Source organism: Mustelus asterias, chromosome 23 (assembly GCF_964213995.1).
Source record: "Mustelus asterias chromosome 23, sMusAst1.hap1.1, whole genome shotgun sequence".
In the NCBI taxonomy this organism is placed as follows: Eukaryota; Metazoa; Chordata; class Chondrichthyes; order Carcharhiniformes; family Triakidae; genus Mustelus; species Mustelus asterias.
Window position 1 is genome coordinate 45,348,218 of NC_135823.1, and position 18,410 is coordinate 45,366,627.

General features: G+C 43.9%; 1 protein-coding gene across 1 annotated transcript in view; it reads left to right on the forward strand.

Moving 5' to 3' along the window:
* The window catches only part of LOC144510432 (protein disulfide-isomerase-like), a 48,950-nt gene extending 33,876 nt beyond the window's left edge, over window positions 1-15,074 (forward strand). The window contains exons 8-12 of the mRNA XM_078239880.1: window positions 1,756-1,953; window positions 9,774-9,894; window positions 10,853-11,034; window positions 11,126-11,197; window positions 14,586-15,074. Of these exons, the coding sequence (XP_078096006.1) occupies window positions 1,756-1,953; window positions 9,774-9,894; window positions 10,853-11,034; window positions 11,126-11,197; window positions 14,586-14,648 (636 nt within the window). The 3' untranslated portion in view covers window positions 14,649-15,074. The remainder of the gene's footprint in view (window positions 1-1,755; window positions 1,954-9,773; window positions 9,895-10,852; window positions 11,035-11,125; window positions 11,198-14,585) is intronic.
* The last annotated feature ends 3,336 nt before the right edge of the window (window positions 15,075-18,410 follow it).

The following is an 18,410-nucleotide window of genomic DNA, read 5'->3' on the forward strand; positions in this document are numbered from 1 at the left end:
TCACTCAATTTCCCTTGAAGTCAGGTTTCCAGCCAGACGTGATGAGATTACATCCAGAAATACAATTAAAAATGCTTAGTGACGTTACACTTCAAACACTTCCGTGAACAATCCACACAACACAATCTCCAATCAAAGTTACAATTTTATCTGCAAGCTTAGCTCATTTTCTTGTTTCCAAACAAGACACGATAAGCACCACGAACCTTGAGCTGATGTTGCTCAAGTCATAGTTGAACAGATTCATCTAAACTGTAATCTTCTTGCTAAGATTAAAATGGGTTACCTGCATTATTTCACACCATGCATTAATCAGAAATGCAAACTCTTTCTAAGAGCGATTCCCCTGTTTTTTTGCAAATGGAGGTTGTGGAAAACCCTGACATGTTTGAATCGTGCTGTAATCCAGTGCAATTAGAGTCATGGGTAGTGCAGTGCATCCTAATCAATTATTTTTTACTCATTTATGGGAGGTGGACTTCGCTGGCTAGACCAACATTTATTGCCCGCCCATAGTTGCCCTTCAGAAGGTGGTGGTGAGCCACCTTCTTGAACCGCTGAGGCGTTGGTACACCCACAATTCTGTTAGGGAAGTAATTCCAGGATTTTGACCCAGCAACAGTGAAGGAATGGTGATATATTTCCAAGTCAGTGATGGTGGTGAGTGACTTGGAGGGGAACCTCCAGGTGATGGTGTTCCTTGTCCTTCCAGATGGTAGTGGTTGTGGGTTTGGAAGGTGCTGCCGAAAGAACCTTGGTGAGTTCCTGCTGTGCAGTGCAGTAGACGATACACACGGCTGCCACTGTTCATTGGCGATCGAGGGATTGAATGTTTGTGGATGTGGTGCCAATCAAGTGGGCTGCTTGGTCCTGGATGGTGTCAAGTTTCTTGAGTGTTATTGGAGCTGCACTTATCCAGGCAAGTGCAGAGTATTCCATCACACTCCTGACTTGTGCCTTGTAGATTGTGGACAGACTTTGGGAGTCAGGAGGTGAGTTACTCACCGCAGTATTCCTAGTCTCTGACTTGCTCTGGTAGCCGCAGTATTTATATGGCTAGTCCAGTTCACTTTCTGGTCAATGGTAACCCCCAGGATGCTGGTATTACCATGATAATAACTCAATTAGATGATCAAAATGCAGAGGCAATAAAACAATTGCCTAAACTAAAAGGAAATTACAGCGGATTCTGGGGATTGGAAATAAAAACGGAAAATGATGGAAAATCTCAGCAGGTCCATTCTGACGAAGGGTCATTTTGGTCTCAAAACATTGGGCCAGATTCCACCCCCTCCCAACCCCCCCCGCCCCCCCCAACACACCCACCCCCCCCGACACCCCCGCCCCCGTGGCATGTTATACACCTGAGGAGGTGGCTCACCATTATCCGGCAGCGGGATCTTCCAGTCCCACCGTTGTCAATGTTCACACCTTCCACCACCGGGATACCCGCAGCAGGAGGTTGTCACCATCAGGACCCGATCCTGCTGCAGGAGCGACCGGAAAATCCTGCCTGTTAACTCTGTTTCTCTCCAAAGATGTTGCCAGACCTGCAGAGTTTTTTCAGCACTTGCTGCTTTTTTAAATTAAAGCAATTGCCTACATGCCTTCTCCTTTCGTCCAGAACTTCCTCGCTATTAAGTGGTACTTCAAACATTGTAATTAAAAACCCATCTCGTGCAGTATTATGTAACAATCCTGTTTTTCGAGGACGTTTCTAGTTGTTTGTAAGCTTTCCTTTGCTGAACTTCTCAGATCATCTTTATTTTGGTGGACACCGATGAAAGTCAGAATGGCCGCTTGAGAGAGTTTTTCCGGATTCGGGAGCTGGACATACCTGCTGTTCGTCTGATTAATACGACAGATAGTATGAGATACAGAATGCGAGGTGACGAAGTCACAAGTGAAAACGTGAAGTCTTTCTGCCAGGCTTATCTCAATGGAAAAGAAAAGGTATCATTGTTTTACAGAACACCCAATACAGTTAAATGGCACTGAGAGCAAATATGCGATGCACTCAGTGTCAAAAGAAAATACATTAGCTTAAAGGAATTGCTTCTCCTGAAATATTGTATCGTTTAAGCTCTTCAAATTTAACCCTTAAATGTGTTTGTGGGATCTAATCTATGTTGGTGTGGGTGTGTGTTTAGGGTCCTCATTTTCTGCATGAACATTAATGAAGTTAATGAAGCGGCACGGTAGCACAGTGGCTAGCACTGCTGCTTCACAGCTCCAGGGTCCTGGGTTCGATTCCCGGCTCGGGTCACTGTCTGTGTGGAGTTTGCACATTCTCCTCGTGTCTGCGTGGGTTTCCTCTGGGTGCTCCGGTTTCCTCCCACAGTCCAAAGATGTGCGGATTAGGTTGATTGGCCAGGTTAAAAAAATTGCCCCTTAGAGTCCTGGGATGCGTAGGTTAGAGGGATTAGTGGGTAAAATATGTGGGGGTAGGGCCTGGGTGGGATTGTGGTCGGTGCAGACTCGATGGGCTGAATGGCCTCCTTCTGCACTGTAGGGTTTCTATGATTTCTATGAAGTATTAGAACATGTTTTTGTTCTCTTCCACTCATATATAATATGGGTTCATGCACGTTTAAATGTCAGTTTTGGCGTTAATGTATTTTAGGTTGACAACAACAACAACACAGAACAGGCAATAACAGGAGACAGCAGTCGGTCTGCAATTCATTGCTGTGTTATTGATGTCACAGAGACTTGACATGGTGCTGAATATATTTAAATCAGCATTGGGTACAGCATCAGCCACAGAGGCGGCACGACCTCATAGAATCATACAGAGTCATAGAGTGCAGAAAAGGCCCTTTGGCCCATCGACGCTGCATCCTGGCAACTTTTATGAAAGGTGTTGCATTCCATGGGTAAAATGCAACACTGACCAGATTCATGTGGCCATTTCAGACATTGCAATATGCTCATCAGGAGAACAAAACTGAATAGCCAGATAATCTCAACCCATCGTCATAAAATTATACATTAAAGCACATTTTGCAGAGTGTGCAAATGATTGCTCAAAGGGGAATCTTAGGTTCCCCGCTTGTCCCAGGACGATGATAGATTGTTTGGTTGCTCCTCCTTGGATAAGGAACATTAAAATATGCTCTCGGATAGCTCATACCTTCCTTAAAAGAGCTTTCATAGACACAGAGGTGGAGCAAGCAGTTCCAACCTTTGCGTTTCACCAGAGGTGCTCGACACTGCAGGTGTTACATTGTTTTGATGACTACAATATGGCCATAGAAAGAGGCATCTGGTTCCTCGGTTTGTGAAATAACAGTGACAACCAGCTATGGAGCAGGAAGAAAAGGGGGGAGATGGAGGATGATGGGTGGCAGGTGGGCAAATGGAAACTGAACAGTCGCAGCAGGCAGCAGGCAGGGGATTGCCAAACTATGATTGAAGACTAACTTGCACGCTCACTGAAACAATCATGTTGTTCAGCTGGAAAAGCAATTACTTCAAAAGCATGTTTGGAAATCTCCTGACAGCTGGATCTCACTTATGATCTAGCTGACTGCCTACCTTGGCAGAAGGTCCTGTCTGTATACCAGGAATAAGTTGTTCTATTCAGATTTTAGGACTTGTTTGGAGGTTTCTGTAGTAATTTGCCCAGGAGCAGCCAGAGGTGAAGGATTGGGATGGAGGGACTTGGGAGAAATTTGAGAGACACCCATTCTGGCATTGGCGTTGCCCTGTGCCAATATATATTATTGAACCCTGGTGGCTGTTCTCATTTGCGAACGGCCATTTTGTATTGCTTATTGCTACTGTTTGATCTTGTGGTTGCATTAAAGCTGCACTTTTTCATCTAAGCACTGTTGATTGTGATCCGGTTACTGTGCCAATGGGACGGTAAACACAGTTTACCTGTCCTGTTTTAACATAGACTATTGTTATGTGAGTGAGTTGTTGGGACCCCCTCATCCATGGCTCTCTAGATTTCATCTCTAAACAGGACTCTCCAAATGAGCACCCTGAAATGAAAAAGTATAGAATTAGACATGAGTATAGCAACAATTAGAATCATCTTGAGAGATGCTTCAACTTTATTTTTTGCACACAAGCCTGCAGAGATGACTACAATATGCTGGAGCGGCATGGTGGCACTGGTTAGCACTGCTGCCTCGCAGCTCCAGGGACCTGTGTTCGATTCCCGGCTTGGGTGGCTGTCTGTGTAGAGTTTGCACGTTGTCCCCGTGCGTGCGTGGGTTTCCTCCAGGTGCTCCGGTTTCCTCCCACAGTCCAAAGATGTGCAGGTTAGGTGCATTGGCCACGTTAAATTGCCCTTAGTGTCCTGGGATGCGTGGATTAAAGGGATTAGCGGGCTAAATATGTGGGGTTACAGGGATAGGGCCTAGGTGGGATTGTTGTCAGTACAGACTCGATGGGCCGAATGGCCTCCTTCTGCACAGTAGGGTTTCTATGAATAACAGTCTGCGGAATAAAAAAGCTTTGCTATGTGACACTGCCCAACTTGGGAGTGGAATCTGAAACTGTTGTGAAACTAGAACAAAGTGCCCATGGCCTGCACTGCTTTCCAGGCAATAACATCCATTGTGACTTGAGGAAAACATCTGGACTTTGTCTTTTGCTGATTCTTTTCTAGAACAAAACTATTGACCGAATGAGAGAATATATTGTGCGATGTATTTTAAGCAGCAGCGCAATGCTACATTCTCATATGCTGGGGACCGTAATTGTCACCTGAATCCGATTATAAGTCTTCACATTTCCTCAGCTGCATCAACCCTTTAAATGTCTTTTTTTAATAAAATTAATTTAATTGGAACACGTCACTCAATTAGTTCACATTAGCTACACAAACTGTCAGAAACACTAACCTTTGTGAGGCAAATGTCTGTTTGGGGCGGCACGGTAGCACAGTGGTTAGCACTGCTGTTTCACAGCTCCAGGGACCTGGGTTCGATTCCCGGCTTAGGCCACTGTCTGTGTGGAGTTTGCACATTCTCCTCATGTCTGCGTGGGTTTCCTCCGGGTGCTCCGGTTTCCTCCCACAGTCCAAAGATGTGCGGGGTAGGTTGATTGGCCATGCTAAAATTGCCCCTTAGTGTCCTGAGATGCAAGGGTTAAAGGGATTAGCAGGTAAATATGTAGGGATATGGGGGTAGGGCCTGGGTGGGATTGAGGTCGGTGCAGACTCGATGGGCCGAACGGCCTCTTTCTGCACTGTAGGGTTTCTATGACTTAAGTTGTGAGTGAAAGAAAATTTTGGAAAGGTTGTAATTGGAATTACTGATACACATCTCAGTTTGGTGAAGTACTCATGTGACTTCAGGTTGTCGCAGGGAGAGAAACTCAAATAGAAACCAATTGAGATGTCAATTGCCATTTTTAGTACATTTCACAGTAGTACAAAGAGCAAGAGACAGCCAGTGCAGAGACACAAACAGCAGGAGAATTGGAACTCCCCCAGGATCAGGTCTTGACAGTTCTGATGGGGAGCAGAAGTAAAGTTCTCCATGGGGAAAACAGTTTTACCACAGCTGATTAAACCATTTAAAGGGGTCAGCCACAGGAATATCTGGAATTCTGGATTGGTAGGGCTGTTGTGACCTGAGGGAGAGGGGGGATTTATTGTGGTGTTCCTTGCTGGTGATAAATGCATCCAGGGAATCTTTGGACGCTGTGCAATGGTTGTCAAGTGACACTTGAAATTTCAGCTTGGTATGACGAGGGGAGGTAAATGGAGAGCTGAGAGTGACTTTGTGATGGTTCATTTAATTCTATGGGGGGGGGGAATTTTCCTGTGCCACCCGCTACGGGAATCGTAGTGAACGGGGGGGAGCCGTCCATGGAAGGTCCATTGATCTCAGATGGGATTTTCCTGTTTCGGGAGAGCATGGCCAGAAAATCCCATCCTATATATCTACCAGAAGTGGGGTGCAAAATAATTTTGGAAGACATATTTCAATTGCGTTGATTAATTCAAAATGTACCTTTTTTGTAAGTTAGATGTATCAGTTGCCTGTTAATTAATGTTTGAACTATATCGATTTTAGTTTGCTATTATAAAAGTCTTTAAAAAAGTGAAATCTTGGGGGGGATTCTCCACACCCTCACTCCCCCACCTCCTGCCCACAGTGTGTTTTCAGATGATGAAGGTGACTTACCAGTGGGAGCTTCTGGTCCCGTCAGCGTGAGCGAAGATTTTTACGGCTTTCTTGTCTCACTGCTGGGGAACCTGCCATGGAGGGTTGCCTTTGGTGGGACTGGAAGATCCCACCAACATGATTGGCAGGAAAATCCCACTCCTTGTGTTTCATTGAGCCTTTGGAAGATTCATCTCTTTTTAAAAATTATCATCCTCTACGGGGACATACTCAAACAACCTGATAGTCTTCTTAATTTACTTTGATGAACAGAAATAGCTTGTAACAAATCATTCCCTAGCATAGAGGTTGATTTTTTATGAATGCTCCTTCTCATTTCTCATTCTGCCATGTTTTTTCATGCCTGGCACTTCCTGCAGCCTGTCTGAGTGTGTGATCCCATATCAACTTCCAGGCCAATGGATTTCAAAGCCTGCTTTATCCTCTAGGACATTGTTGCTTCACATCATAGAGTACGCTTGTCCAGTAATCAGTAGCTGAATGTCCCACAGTTTTGTGGCTGCTAAACTGATTAACCTTGTGCTATTGGATTATCCATCAGTTTGAGTGCACCAGCATACATAAGAACATAAGAATATAAGAAATAGGAGCAGGAGTAGGCCATCTAGCCCCTCGAGCCTGCCCCGCCATTCAATAAGATCATGCCTGATCTGAAGTGGATCAGCTCCACTTACCCGCCTGATCCCTATAACTCCTAATTCCCTTACCGATCAGGAATCCATCTATCCGTGATTTAAACATATTCAACGAGGTAGCTTCCACCACTTCAGTGGGCAGAGAATTCCAGAGATTCACCACCCTCTGAGAGAAGAAGTTCCTCTTCAACTCTGTCCTAAACTGACCCCCCTTTATTTTGAGGCTGTGCCCCCTAGTTCTAGCTTCCTTTCTAAGTGGAAAGAATCTCTCCACCTCTACCCTATCCAGCCCCTTCATTATTTTATAGGTCTCTATAAGATCCCCCCTCAGCCTTCTAAATTCCAACGAGTACAAACCCAATCTGCTCAGTCTCTCCTCATAATCAACACCCCTCATCTCTGGTATCAACCTGGTGAACCTTCTCTGCACTCCCTCCAAGGCCAATATATCCTTCCGCAAATAAGGGGACCAATACTGCACACAGTATTCCAGCAGCGGCCTCACCAATGCCCTGTACAGATGCACTTTTAGATAGCACATGGAATAAAGATGTACATTCCTGGCATTGCATTTAAAAACAGATCTCGTCTGTTCCCGCCTGCTGCAAGTGAGAATGGAGAATCTGGCGTTCCAGCTAAAACACAATGCACTTCAGCGGCACCGGAGAATCCCAGCCGTGAACAAGGGTGGAGGTTTTCAGTGGAAATCTGAACATCCAGCAATTAACCAACAGAACTAAACCACAAGATGTAACTTTCTTCACAAAACAAGCTTTATTGTACGTATAAAGAGAAATTAAAGAACGCACTATTAATTTAACATTAAAGTTTATAAAGACTCAAGCTATAAATTCACTTCCACATTTTACTTGCTGATGCGCGTTATCACACATGAGGCTTGAGATGCTCAGGAAATAAAGGCTTTTATTAGCTGTTACAACGAAGCTACTAATTATATACACGATCCCAGACTGAGGGGTCCCAGACAGAGCAGTGACCTTTATACCTCTCCCAGGAGGCGGAGCCCGACTGGGATGTACCACAATAACTATAATACAAGGTGTAACAGCCCAACCCTAACCCCAACAGCAACAAGTAGAACAACCCATCCCTAACCCCAACAGCAACATATATACATACTTGTAGTACTGGCCAGACCCTGGCTCAGTACTATCTAGTGGGAACCAACGATGGTTCACCACACTTGCTCAACATTTTTGAACCACCTCCCACCCCCACTCCCCCCCCGCCCCACCTGCCCCCACCTTCACCCCAAAAAAGTTTCCCTTTTCTTACGAAATCTCGAAGGTTCCCTCATTTTTCTTGGGACCAATCCAAAAGGTACATCCCAGCTCCCTAGATTTCCCACAACACATCTAGCATTTACTCTGCCTCAGACGTATATCTGGCTTTAGCTCTCGATTTCCAAGGAGCGACAAGCTATATTAGACCCAACGCTGACACAGCCACTTAGCTATTTTCCAAACATCAACCAGTCTTCCCTGCTGGCTTTCCACTTACTGAATTCACAGAGGTAAATTCACAACAAAGACTCTGACTAAGATTCACCCATCTCCATAGTAAGGTGACACGCACTGCCTGTTTCCAAGTTGAAATGCAAATTAGCCACTTTTTAATTCCTAAGCTCTCCTTTCTTCTGGGATGGAAAATGAATAACTTAAATCAGTCACTGGAATAGCTGCAGACTTCATAGATGCAATATTACCAGCTCGTTCCATTGGTCAGCAAGGCGAACCAGTAAGATATTGCCAGAGGCAAAAAATCAGCATCGCGCTTCGTTTCTCACCTCTTGCGATCTTACCGGCACTGATTTGCTGGTGAAATCATCTTCATGCCCAGGAAAAGCAAGAAGCCAATTTAAATGTGCATGTCATTAGTGAGTCCTGGACACTATCATCCGGGTTCACTTGCACTTACCTGCTCACCGGTCGAGGTCCTCACCAGCAAGAATCACAGCTGGTCGCCATCGGTGAAGGCCAGACGTAAAGGCCTCGCCAATGGGACTGGGGGCTATTGAAACCCCCCAGGTTGTCGGGGACAGGGCCAGCCTGGCACTGCCCACCGGGCACCCTGGCAGTGCAAAGGGCGGGGCAAGAGGGGGTGAGGCCTGAGAAGGGGTGGAGCAATGATGGCAGGAAGCCCCACAGGGTGGGTGAAGGGGAGAACTCAGCGGAAGGGGGGGTTTGATCAGTGGGGGTGACGATAGGCGAGGTGGGGGGGGGACTTTGCAGAGGCGGCAATCGGACCAAGGGGGGAGCTCTGCAGGGACTGTGATAGGTGGGGAAGACGGTGGGCAGGGGTGGCGCCTGGTAGGGGTGGGATACTGGCACAAGGAACGATCTATGGTGGGTCCTGATGTCCCGTGGAGGGGGGTTGGGTGGATGACAGGAGATCTCCCAATGCACTGGAAGATCAGGATGCCTGCACAATGGTGTCCCTGGAGCTCAGCAGCTGGCTTAACTGGCGAGATTAGACTCTGTCCCCCACATACTGGCGAGAATTGCATCCGGGCTTTTTTTTAACCAAGTACTGTATGATTGCGACTGGGAGTCATGATTCAGTGTGATTCTCTCCCATTTTTACTCTTGTTCGGCACTTAGAATTATTTCTGTAAAATTCCACCCCATGTCTCCAGTTTTTTAGCTAAGTAAGCCTACCTGCCATTTTATGACTCTCATCCTTTTACTCTGACCTTATCCAGTAAATACAAATTACTCTTTGAACTGTAATTGTGTTAAGCCTTTGTGCTTTTAGATATTTACCAGCCTTTAGATATTTACCAGCCTTTCTCCCACTGAACTTGCATTTAAAATTCAATTTCTAAAACTAAAAAGCTATGTATTTAGAATGTATGAACATGTGTGTCAATGTGACAATAGGCATGTGTGGCAATTTGAAATTTGGCATGTATAACAATGTGACATTCCAATAGAAAAGAATCATCGTCTAATACTTCCATTTACTTCATCAGCCTCAAGAGTTCAGCGAGGAAATTCCAGAAGATTGGGACAAGAATCCCGTCAAAGTGCTCGTGGGAATGAATTTTGATGAAGTTGTATTTAATATCACAAAGAGTGTTTTTGTGTTGTTTTGTAAGTATTTTGTAAGAACCGATCGTTCTCGTGTAGTTGTGCAGTCTTGTGTATTTTTCCTATTCTGTCACAAAGCATTTGCGACCTGAATGTAACCATGATATGAAGACAGTTAGGGACAATACATTATTAGGACGTTCCATTATCTCCACTTTGATACACTGGGATATGAAACAGTGATAATGGATCGACCATCCACTACAAACATCCAAAGTTAATGAAAAGGTAAACAGATGGGTGTATAACAGGCAACTAACCCACTAATACCAATTTTGTGCATCTGCTTAAATTGCATCTTATCCCATTTGAATTCAATATTGACCCAATGCATGTTATTCTCAGGATTCCTGTTTTAATAGTACGTATAAACAATGTTTTTCTTTTCATCAATTTTCTCTCCTAATGATGTTAAACTTCTCGCTGGGCATTAGTCACCACCCAGAACCTCAGTCAACAGGCAAATACAACACAGGCCAGCAGGATATTTGATTTAAGGGAACAAAGCCCCCAAAGGTGACCTCACTCACGCATTGTCCACAGATGTGCACTTCCAGTGGATTACTGGAGAGTGGCAGGGGTGAGAAATTTCCCATCCTACTCTGGGAAAGTGTTGCAGCCCAGTCACCATGCCAGCTGAGGTTAGCTAAATTGACACAGACCAAGAACTTCCTGTGTAGCTTACCTATGCATTATGTTAACCAGCTGAAACTTGGGGAGCAAACAGAATTACAATAACCAACTCATTCCATACTCAGGAAACCATCAGCCAGGCACCCAGGTTCGATTCCCGGCTTGGGTCACTGTCTGTGTGGAGTCTGCACTTTCTCCCCATGTCTGCGTGGGTTCTTCCAGGTGCTCCGGTTTCCTCCCACATTCTGAAAGACATGCTGGAACTTATGGAAAGTGAAGTTGATAGTTGTTGCATAATTTAGTAACACTTTTGTTTTCTACTTTAAAGGTTCTCCACAATCTCAGAGGTGCAAGAAAATTAATTCTATTTGGGATCAACTGGGGATGAAATACAAGGACTCTGAAAATATCGTTATTGCTAAGATAGACATCACTATGAATGAAGTTGAGTCAGTTATAGTTGAGAAGTATCCAAGTTTAACATATTTCCCTGCTGGATCAAAGAGAAAGGTTTGTTACCATCAGGATCCTTTGTTTTATTAAGCTTTTCCTTGTGTCTTTTTCATTCTGACATCAATACTTAACACTTGTTTTCATGCAGATTGTGCACTATACCAAGGCTAAGACTCTCGAAGCTCTTTCTGAATTTTTGGATAAACAAGAAAAATCAAAGGTATGTTTTCAATTACGTTAAGTCAGCCCATTTTATTTAGTAATGTTTAAAGCTGAAAGTTGAATCTATTAGCAATGTACTGCCTCTCAATTCAGTAAAAAACAAATTTTAATATTTAATAGTTGCCTCACAATTCAGTTAAAAAAAATTAATAGTTGCTTGGGAGTACAGGACTTGAGTAACGCTGAAAAAATAAAACATGTTGTTGAAGCTTTTTGTTATGCATTCATCAAGTCAGATTCACAAGAATGGCTAATCTCAAAGGGAGTAACAATTCATACTGCATGAGAAGAAGGTGCTGATTGGTTAGCAAGTGGACTCTGATTGGCAGAGATGTTGCCATGGAGAATGCACCAGGGAACAGATTGGGTTTGTACTCGTTGGAATTTAGAAGGCTGAGGGGGGACCTTATAGAGACCTATAAGATAATGAAGGGGCTGGATAGGGTAGAGGTGGAGAGGTTCTTTCCACTTAGAAAGGAAGCTAGAACTAGAGGGCACAGCCTCAAAATAAAGGGGGGTCAGTTTGGGACAGAGTTGAGGAGGAACTTCTTCTCTCAGAGGGTGGTGAATCTCTGGAATTCTCTGCCCACTGAAGTGGTGGAGGCTACCTCATTGAATATGTTTAAATCACGGATAGATGGATTCCTGATCGGTAAGGGAATTAGGGGTTATAGGGATCAGGCGGGTAAGTGGAACTGATCCACTTCAGATCAGCCATGACCTTATTGAATGGCGGGGCAGGCTTGAGAGGCTAGATGGCCTACTCCTGCTCCTATTTCTTATGTTCTTATGTTAACAGTTAACCATCAGGTTTTTGTTTGAATTTAAACCAGGCACACTGACTTTAATTAGTCAAGGCATTGGCATGGGGAATGAACCAGGGAATGGTTGTTACCCAAACTTTTGTTTAGTTGAAAAAGATGCAATGAGTGGATATGTTCTTTATCTTTGCATGCAATAGGGTCATGTGTGTAAATACATGTAGCATAAGACCAGAAGGTATAGGAGCAGAATTAGGCCATTCGATCCACCGAGTCTGCTCCAACATTCAATCATGGCTGATATGATTCTCATCCCCATTCTACTGCCTTCTCCCTGTAACCCTTGATCCCCTTATTGATCAAGAACCTATCTATCTCTGTCTTAAAGACATTCAATGACTTGACCTCCACAGCCCTCTGTGGCAATGAGTTCCACAGATTCACCACCTTTTGGCTGAAGAAATTCCTCCTCATCTCAGTTTTAAAGGAGCGCCCCTTCGCTCTGAGGCTGTGCCTTCGATTTCTAGTCTCTCCCGCTAGTGGAAACTGCCAATTCTGGCATACATAAGTGAGCCACACTGTGGGCTCAACTAATAATCTTAAATCAGTTGTTAGTGTAGTTCTTAGCACAATAAGGATTGTTTAGTAAGTGTTGTCCAGTTGTAGAATGACATGATGTTTGATACCACCCAACAGTCATTGGGAAGCACGGCTTACATGGCATCACACCGGTAATGTGTTTATGAATTCCAGTAGCAGTGTGATCTTGGTATGTAGGCCATATGTCACAATGGCTTGTGAATCATGTCAAACAGTGTGTCCCTTGAGTTATTTGCAACAGGCAAAGTTCTGATCATGCTGAACCAGCCTGTGCTTGACAAAACTCAGAACATGCGCCAGAATACTTTTGCCCTGCCCACCATGGAATTGGAGCGGACGAGGGGTGGACAAGGGAAATGTCCATTGACCTCAGGCGGGATTTTCCGGTCTCAGGTTGAGCGAGTACGTAAAATCCCACCCATAGTGTCTAACATCAGATACGACTTTTTTTCAGCAACACTTTTTATATTTGTATAATCTAAGCTTAATACAATTTAAAATAATTTGGTTAAGTTCTAAGCATTTCCCTGTTTCGTGGGTCGCTGTCTGTGTGGAATCTGCACGTTCTCCCTGTGTGGGTTTCCTCTGGGTGCTCTGGTTTCCTCCCACAGTCCGAAAGACGCGGCTGGTTAGGGTGCATTGGCCGTGCTAAATTCTCCCTCAGTGTACCCGAACAGGCACCGGGGTGTGGTGACGAGAGGATTTTCACAGTAACTTCCATTGCAGTGTTAATGTAAGCCTACTTATGACAAAAAACAGAAAATTGAGTTCAAGTTCCACCCCAATGACTTGAGCACATAATCTAACCCAGCTTGATTAAGGGAGAGCTACTGGAGTCAGAGGCTCAGTGTTTTAGATGATATTATACAGAAGCTCCATCTGCCCTCTCGGGTGGATATAATATATTCCATAGGAGTTTTCCTCAGTATCCTAACAAATATTTAACCCTCAGCCAAATTCCCAGACAAAAGATCTGCTCATTGTTGTTTGTGGGACTTGGTGGAGCACAAACTGGTTGCTGCATTTCCGACATTACTATACTAATGACACTTTAAACCAACCTCATTGGTTGTAAGGCACTTTGGAACACTCCAAGGTTTCTGAAGGATGCTATTTAAATGCAGGCTCTGCTATTTGAATAGATGCTCTAAATGACTCATTTAAATAAATGTGGTGCAGAAATGCACCATCTACATTGATTCTCATTCGTGGGACATGGGCATTTCTGACTGGCCAGTATTTATTGCCCATCCCTAGTTGCCCTTGGAGAACAGTTGAGAGTCAACTCTGTTGCTGTGGTTCTGGAGTCACATGTAGGCCAGATCAGGTGAGGACAGCAGATTTCCTTTCCTGAAGAACATTAGTGACCCAGATGGGTTTTTCTAATAATTGACAATGGTTTCATGGTCATCAGTAGATTCTTAATTCCAGATTTCTTTTCCTAAATTCAAATTCCACTATCTGCTGTGACGGGATTTGAACCCTGATCCCGTGAACATTTAGCTGAGTTAGATATATACATATATATTTAGCTGAGCAATAATACCACTAGGCCATCACCTCAAGTGAAGGTCTTAGCCAAGATTGAGAGCTTCAACAGATCAGGGTATTGAATGGAGGAAGAGTAGGCCACTACAAGACATTTTCCCCTCCAGTCAGAACCATTTCCAGAATCTTCTCCATGGCGGCCCTAGGAATTGGCAATAATACAGGTGCAAGTAAACATAAAAATCTGCTGGCAACCAGGGCCATGCCCACTTGCTGTTTTGCATATGGATGGGGGTGGGGCAGGAGTGGCTGGTGGTAATTCTGGTGGGAGAGGGAGAAAGGGATTCAGTTAGGACTGAGAGCTGGCAGCTGCCATCACCACCCAAGTGCATCCATCTCACCATCGTTCTCCCACCCAATTTGAGGCAGGATCATGGAGGAATGTCCCAAACAAAATCACCCAATTTCATACTGAGACTTGTAACACAATTAAGTTACCGATTCGCATCTCAGCTTTTTTTCCTATTCCTTTCACAGAAACCTGGTGAAAAACCAAGTACCACGGATAATACAGAAGAAGAAATAAAGGAAGAACTTTGATTTTATAAAATGCTGATTAGCTTCTGTTAATTGTTCGCCATGGTTTGAGCTTTTTATCCACAGTTATATCTTTAGTTGCTCACAATTTGGTTAGAATAATCTAGTTACATTATAGATGACTTACAGTAGCATAACCTTAAAATTGTCACAACCCGTGTTATTTGCAAACTAACAGAAAAACTAATTTGGGGAATTATTTAGTAGGTATTTGGTGTGTATTAATGGCTCTCTGATTTCATTGTTTTTTGTGGCTAAAAAATCCAAGTAATTTTTTAAGACAGTAATTTGCTTATTATGGTGAATTAACAGCACAAAAATCTGGGGCTGAAATTGGGCTTGAAATCAATATGAGCAACATATCGAACGGGTTTCTGATTCACTAGCACTGGACAAATTTACCCCCTTAGAGTTGGAAAAAGGACAAGCAAGAGGCAGCTGGAGTCTAACGAATGTATTAGGCTCGTATAACATCTTGATTGCACCATTCCATGTGAATAATCTACAAAGACAGACAATGACGATGTTGGAAAGTTGCTAAATGGAACATTATTAAAGATGCATGTGATAACAGAAGCAAGTACCTTTCGATTATTATCAGAATCTGTGGACCTCTTCCTCACATATTATCATGGCCACCCTTTCCATAACCATGTTATTGTCAGACATTTCTGAACAAGGAATATGTGAAAAGGATACGGAAACTCGCTTTGATCCTTAAAATTGCTGATGGAATGGAAAATCCATGATAGGTAACATTATACTGAATATATTATTGCAATCTAAAATTTCCTTCAGCTCACTCTTCACTCTGTTTAACAACAAATATTCTGATTCTGGCTGAGAATAGTGACAACCTAATGGGCATGAAGTTGGGTAGGGCTCTTAACTATGAAGTAGCCTTTTGTACATTACGTTATCTGTGGGGAGGTACGGTGGCACGGTGGTTAGCACTACTGTCTCGCAGCGCCAGGGTCGCAGGTTCAATCCTGGCCGTGGGTCACTGTGTGAAGTTTGCACGTTCTCCCCGTGTCTGTGTGGATTTCCTCCAGATGCTCCAGTTTCCTCCCACAGCCCAAAGATGGGTGAGTTAGGTTGATTGGCCATGCTGAATTGACCCTAGTGTCAGGGGCATTATGGTTGGTACAGACTTGATGGGCTGAACAGCTTAATCCTGTACTGTAGGGATTCTATCATTATTGAATGCTCTTTGGAAATCCAAATATATTACATCTACTGATTTTCCCTTGTTGTGGGGAAAATCTGCTTGGGTCTTTAATTTAAAGATTGCCTGATTCCACTCCTATTTCAGCCCATGTCCCGCCCTACCCCCTCCCCCAACCGAAAATCCAATGTGCAGGACACAATTTCTAAAGGTCAGGTTTGCCAAACCATGAAACTCCCAACTGAATTTTTGCCTGAGTAGTTTAAACTCAGGATCCAATCCTTTTGATCAGAGGGTGACAATTTTCAGGTTTAGAGAGCCCTTGATGCAGAGGACAGACTGGGGAGGATGATTCAAAAACGGTCAGATATCTCTTTGGAAAGAGGGGTCACTAGGTGTTCAAGACTATTGGCCACAAGGGTAATCTACAGTAACGAAAGGATCACTCCAAAATGGAGAGTCAAATATATACTGGGAGCCACGAGAGACAGAGTTTGTTGTCCACCATGAAGGAAAAGCTCGGGAACATCAGGATGAAGATGATGGGAGGGCAGGGGAGATAAAAGGAGTTGCAGTGGATCAGCAGATTCAATCCAAAATGGCAAGAGATGCAGCAGGATGTAAAATTCTACAGAAATTTAACGAGGGATAGAAAGAGTTGAGGGAATATGAGGCCTCAGTGGATGCTCCATTAGGGGTTAAAGGAGAACGAAAGATCATAGACCAACAAAAGAAGGAGCTGAAGACATTCCAAATATTGTTTTTAAATTGGAGGGAGAATATATTTATGTATCCATCTATCTAAATATTTAAAAACTGGAACTAGGGGTGGTCTCTTGCCTGGCACAGTAAAAATTCAATTTTAAACCACAAGAATTAAAATAAAGGGTTTCGCTTTGTACACTGTGGCAGACTGTCACACACTGGCCGCAACCTGCAACGACAGTGTCACCGACTCACATTAGAGAGGGGATCCTATGAAAAGTATGACAGGATAGGGAGTCACCAAGTGTACAAATAAACATTGCAATGTTAACATCGGACTTTTACAATGGAAAGCTGGAAGAACCTCATGTGGCCTGCTGGGATATGATATTAAGATGCCGTCCTATTTTGTCTGGTGGTATTTGCCCCGTTTTAAGGTTGTTTTTCTTTTTTTATCTGTCATTCTGCAATGCTCGATTCCCCAGCTAGGACCTAATCTGATTCTCCCGCCAAAGTGGAATGTAGGCTTGGTGCTAAGTATCATTGATCTCTTTAGCACAGTGACAGAGCTCCTATTAAACATGTCTCCCTTGAAATATCTCTTGGATAAATGTTGACTCAAAGAGTACCAGGTCTTTGGGGAGATGGTGGTGTAGTGATAATCTCTCTGGACTAATAATCTGAGACCCAGGCTAAAGCTCTGAGGTCAGGGGTTCAAATGCCAGCATGGCCATTGCTAGAATTTAAATTCATGGAATCATAGAATTAGAAACCCTACAGTACAGAAGGAGGCCATTCGGTCCATCGAGTCTGCACCGACCACAATCCCACCCAGGCCCTATTCCCGTAACCCCACACATTTACCCTGCTAATCCCCCTGACAGGATGGAAGAGGCACAGGTTTAAGGTGCGAGGGGCAAGGTTTAAAGGAGATATACGAGGCAGATTTTTTACACAGAGAGTAGTGGGTGCCTGGAGCTCGTTGCCGGGGGAGGTAGTGGAAACGGATACGGTAGTGACTTTTAAGGGGCGTCTTGACAAGTACATGAATAGGATGGGAATAGAGGGATATGGTCCCCGGAAGGGTAGGGGGTTTTAGTTAAGTCGGGCAGCATGGTCAGTGCAAGCTTAGAGGGCCGAAGGGCCTGTTCCTGTGCTGTAATTTTCTTCGTTCTTTGACACTAGGGTCAATTTAACATGGCCAATCAAACTAACCCACACATCTTTGGATTGTGGGAGGAAACCGGAGCATCCGGAGGAAACCCACGCAGACAGGGGGAGAATGTGCAAACTCCACATAGATAGTGACTCGAAGCCAGAATTGGCACTGTGAGGCAGCAGTGCTAACCACTGTGCCACCATACTGCCCATAATTCAATTAATAAACCTGGAATATAAAGCCCACTTCACCTGACATGTTATTGTAAAATTCCAGCTGGTTCACAAACGTCCTCCAGGGAAGGAAATCTCCCATCTTTACCTGGTCTGGCCTACTTCAGTCCCACAGCAATGTGGTTGACTCTGAAATGGCTGAGAGAGCCACTCAGTTCAAGGGAAATTAGAGATGGGGCTTTCTGAGCGATGTCCAGATCCTGTGAAAGAATTTGAAGAATCTACCAGTCCATAATATCATGTCACACATTTAATCACTCTACACAACTTTTCTGATTAATAATCAGAATGTTGAATAATGTTGAAGAAATTGCAGCAAGCTGAAAGAAAGCATCTTAGAAAATTGCTTTGGGTGGATTAGCGATACATCAATAATGATTGATTTGGGCTAGGAAAACAGGAATAAATACTTCCTGCAATGAAAGTGACTGAGCTCAGAGTGGGAGGAACCTATATCAATGAATACAAAGTGGCTGCAATTAACTCACTAAGAAATCTCTGAT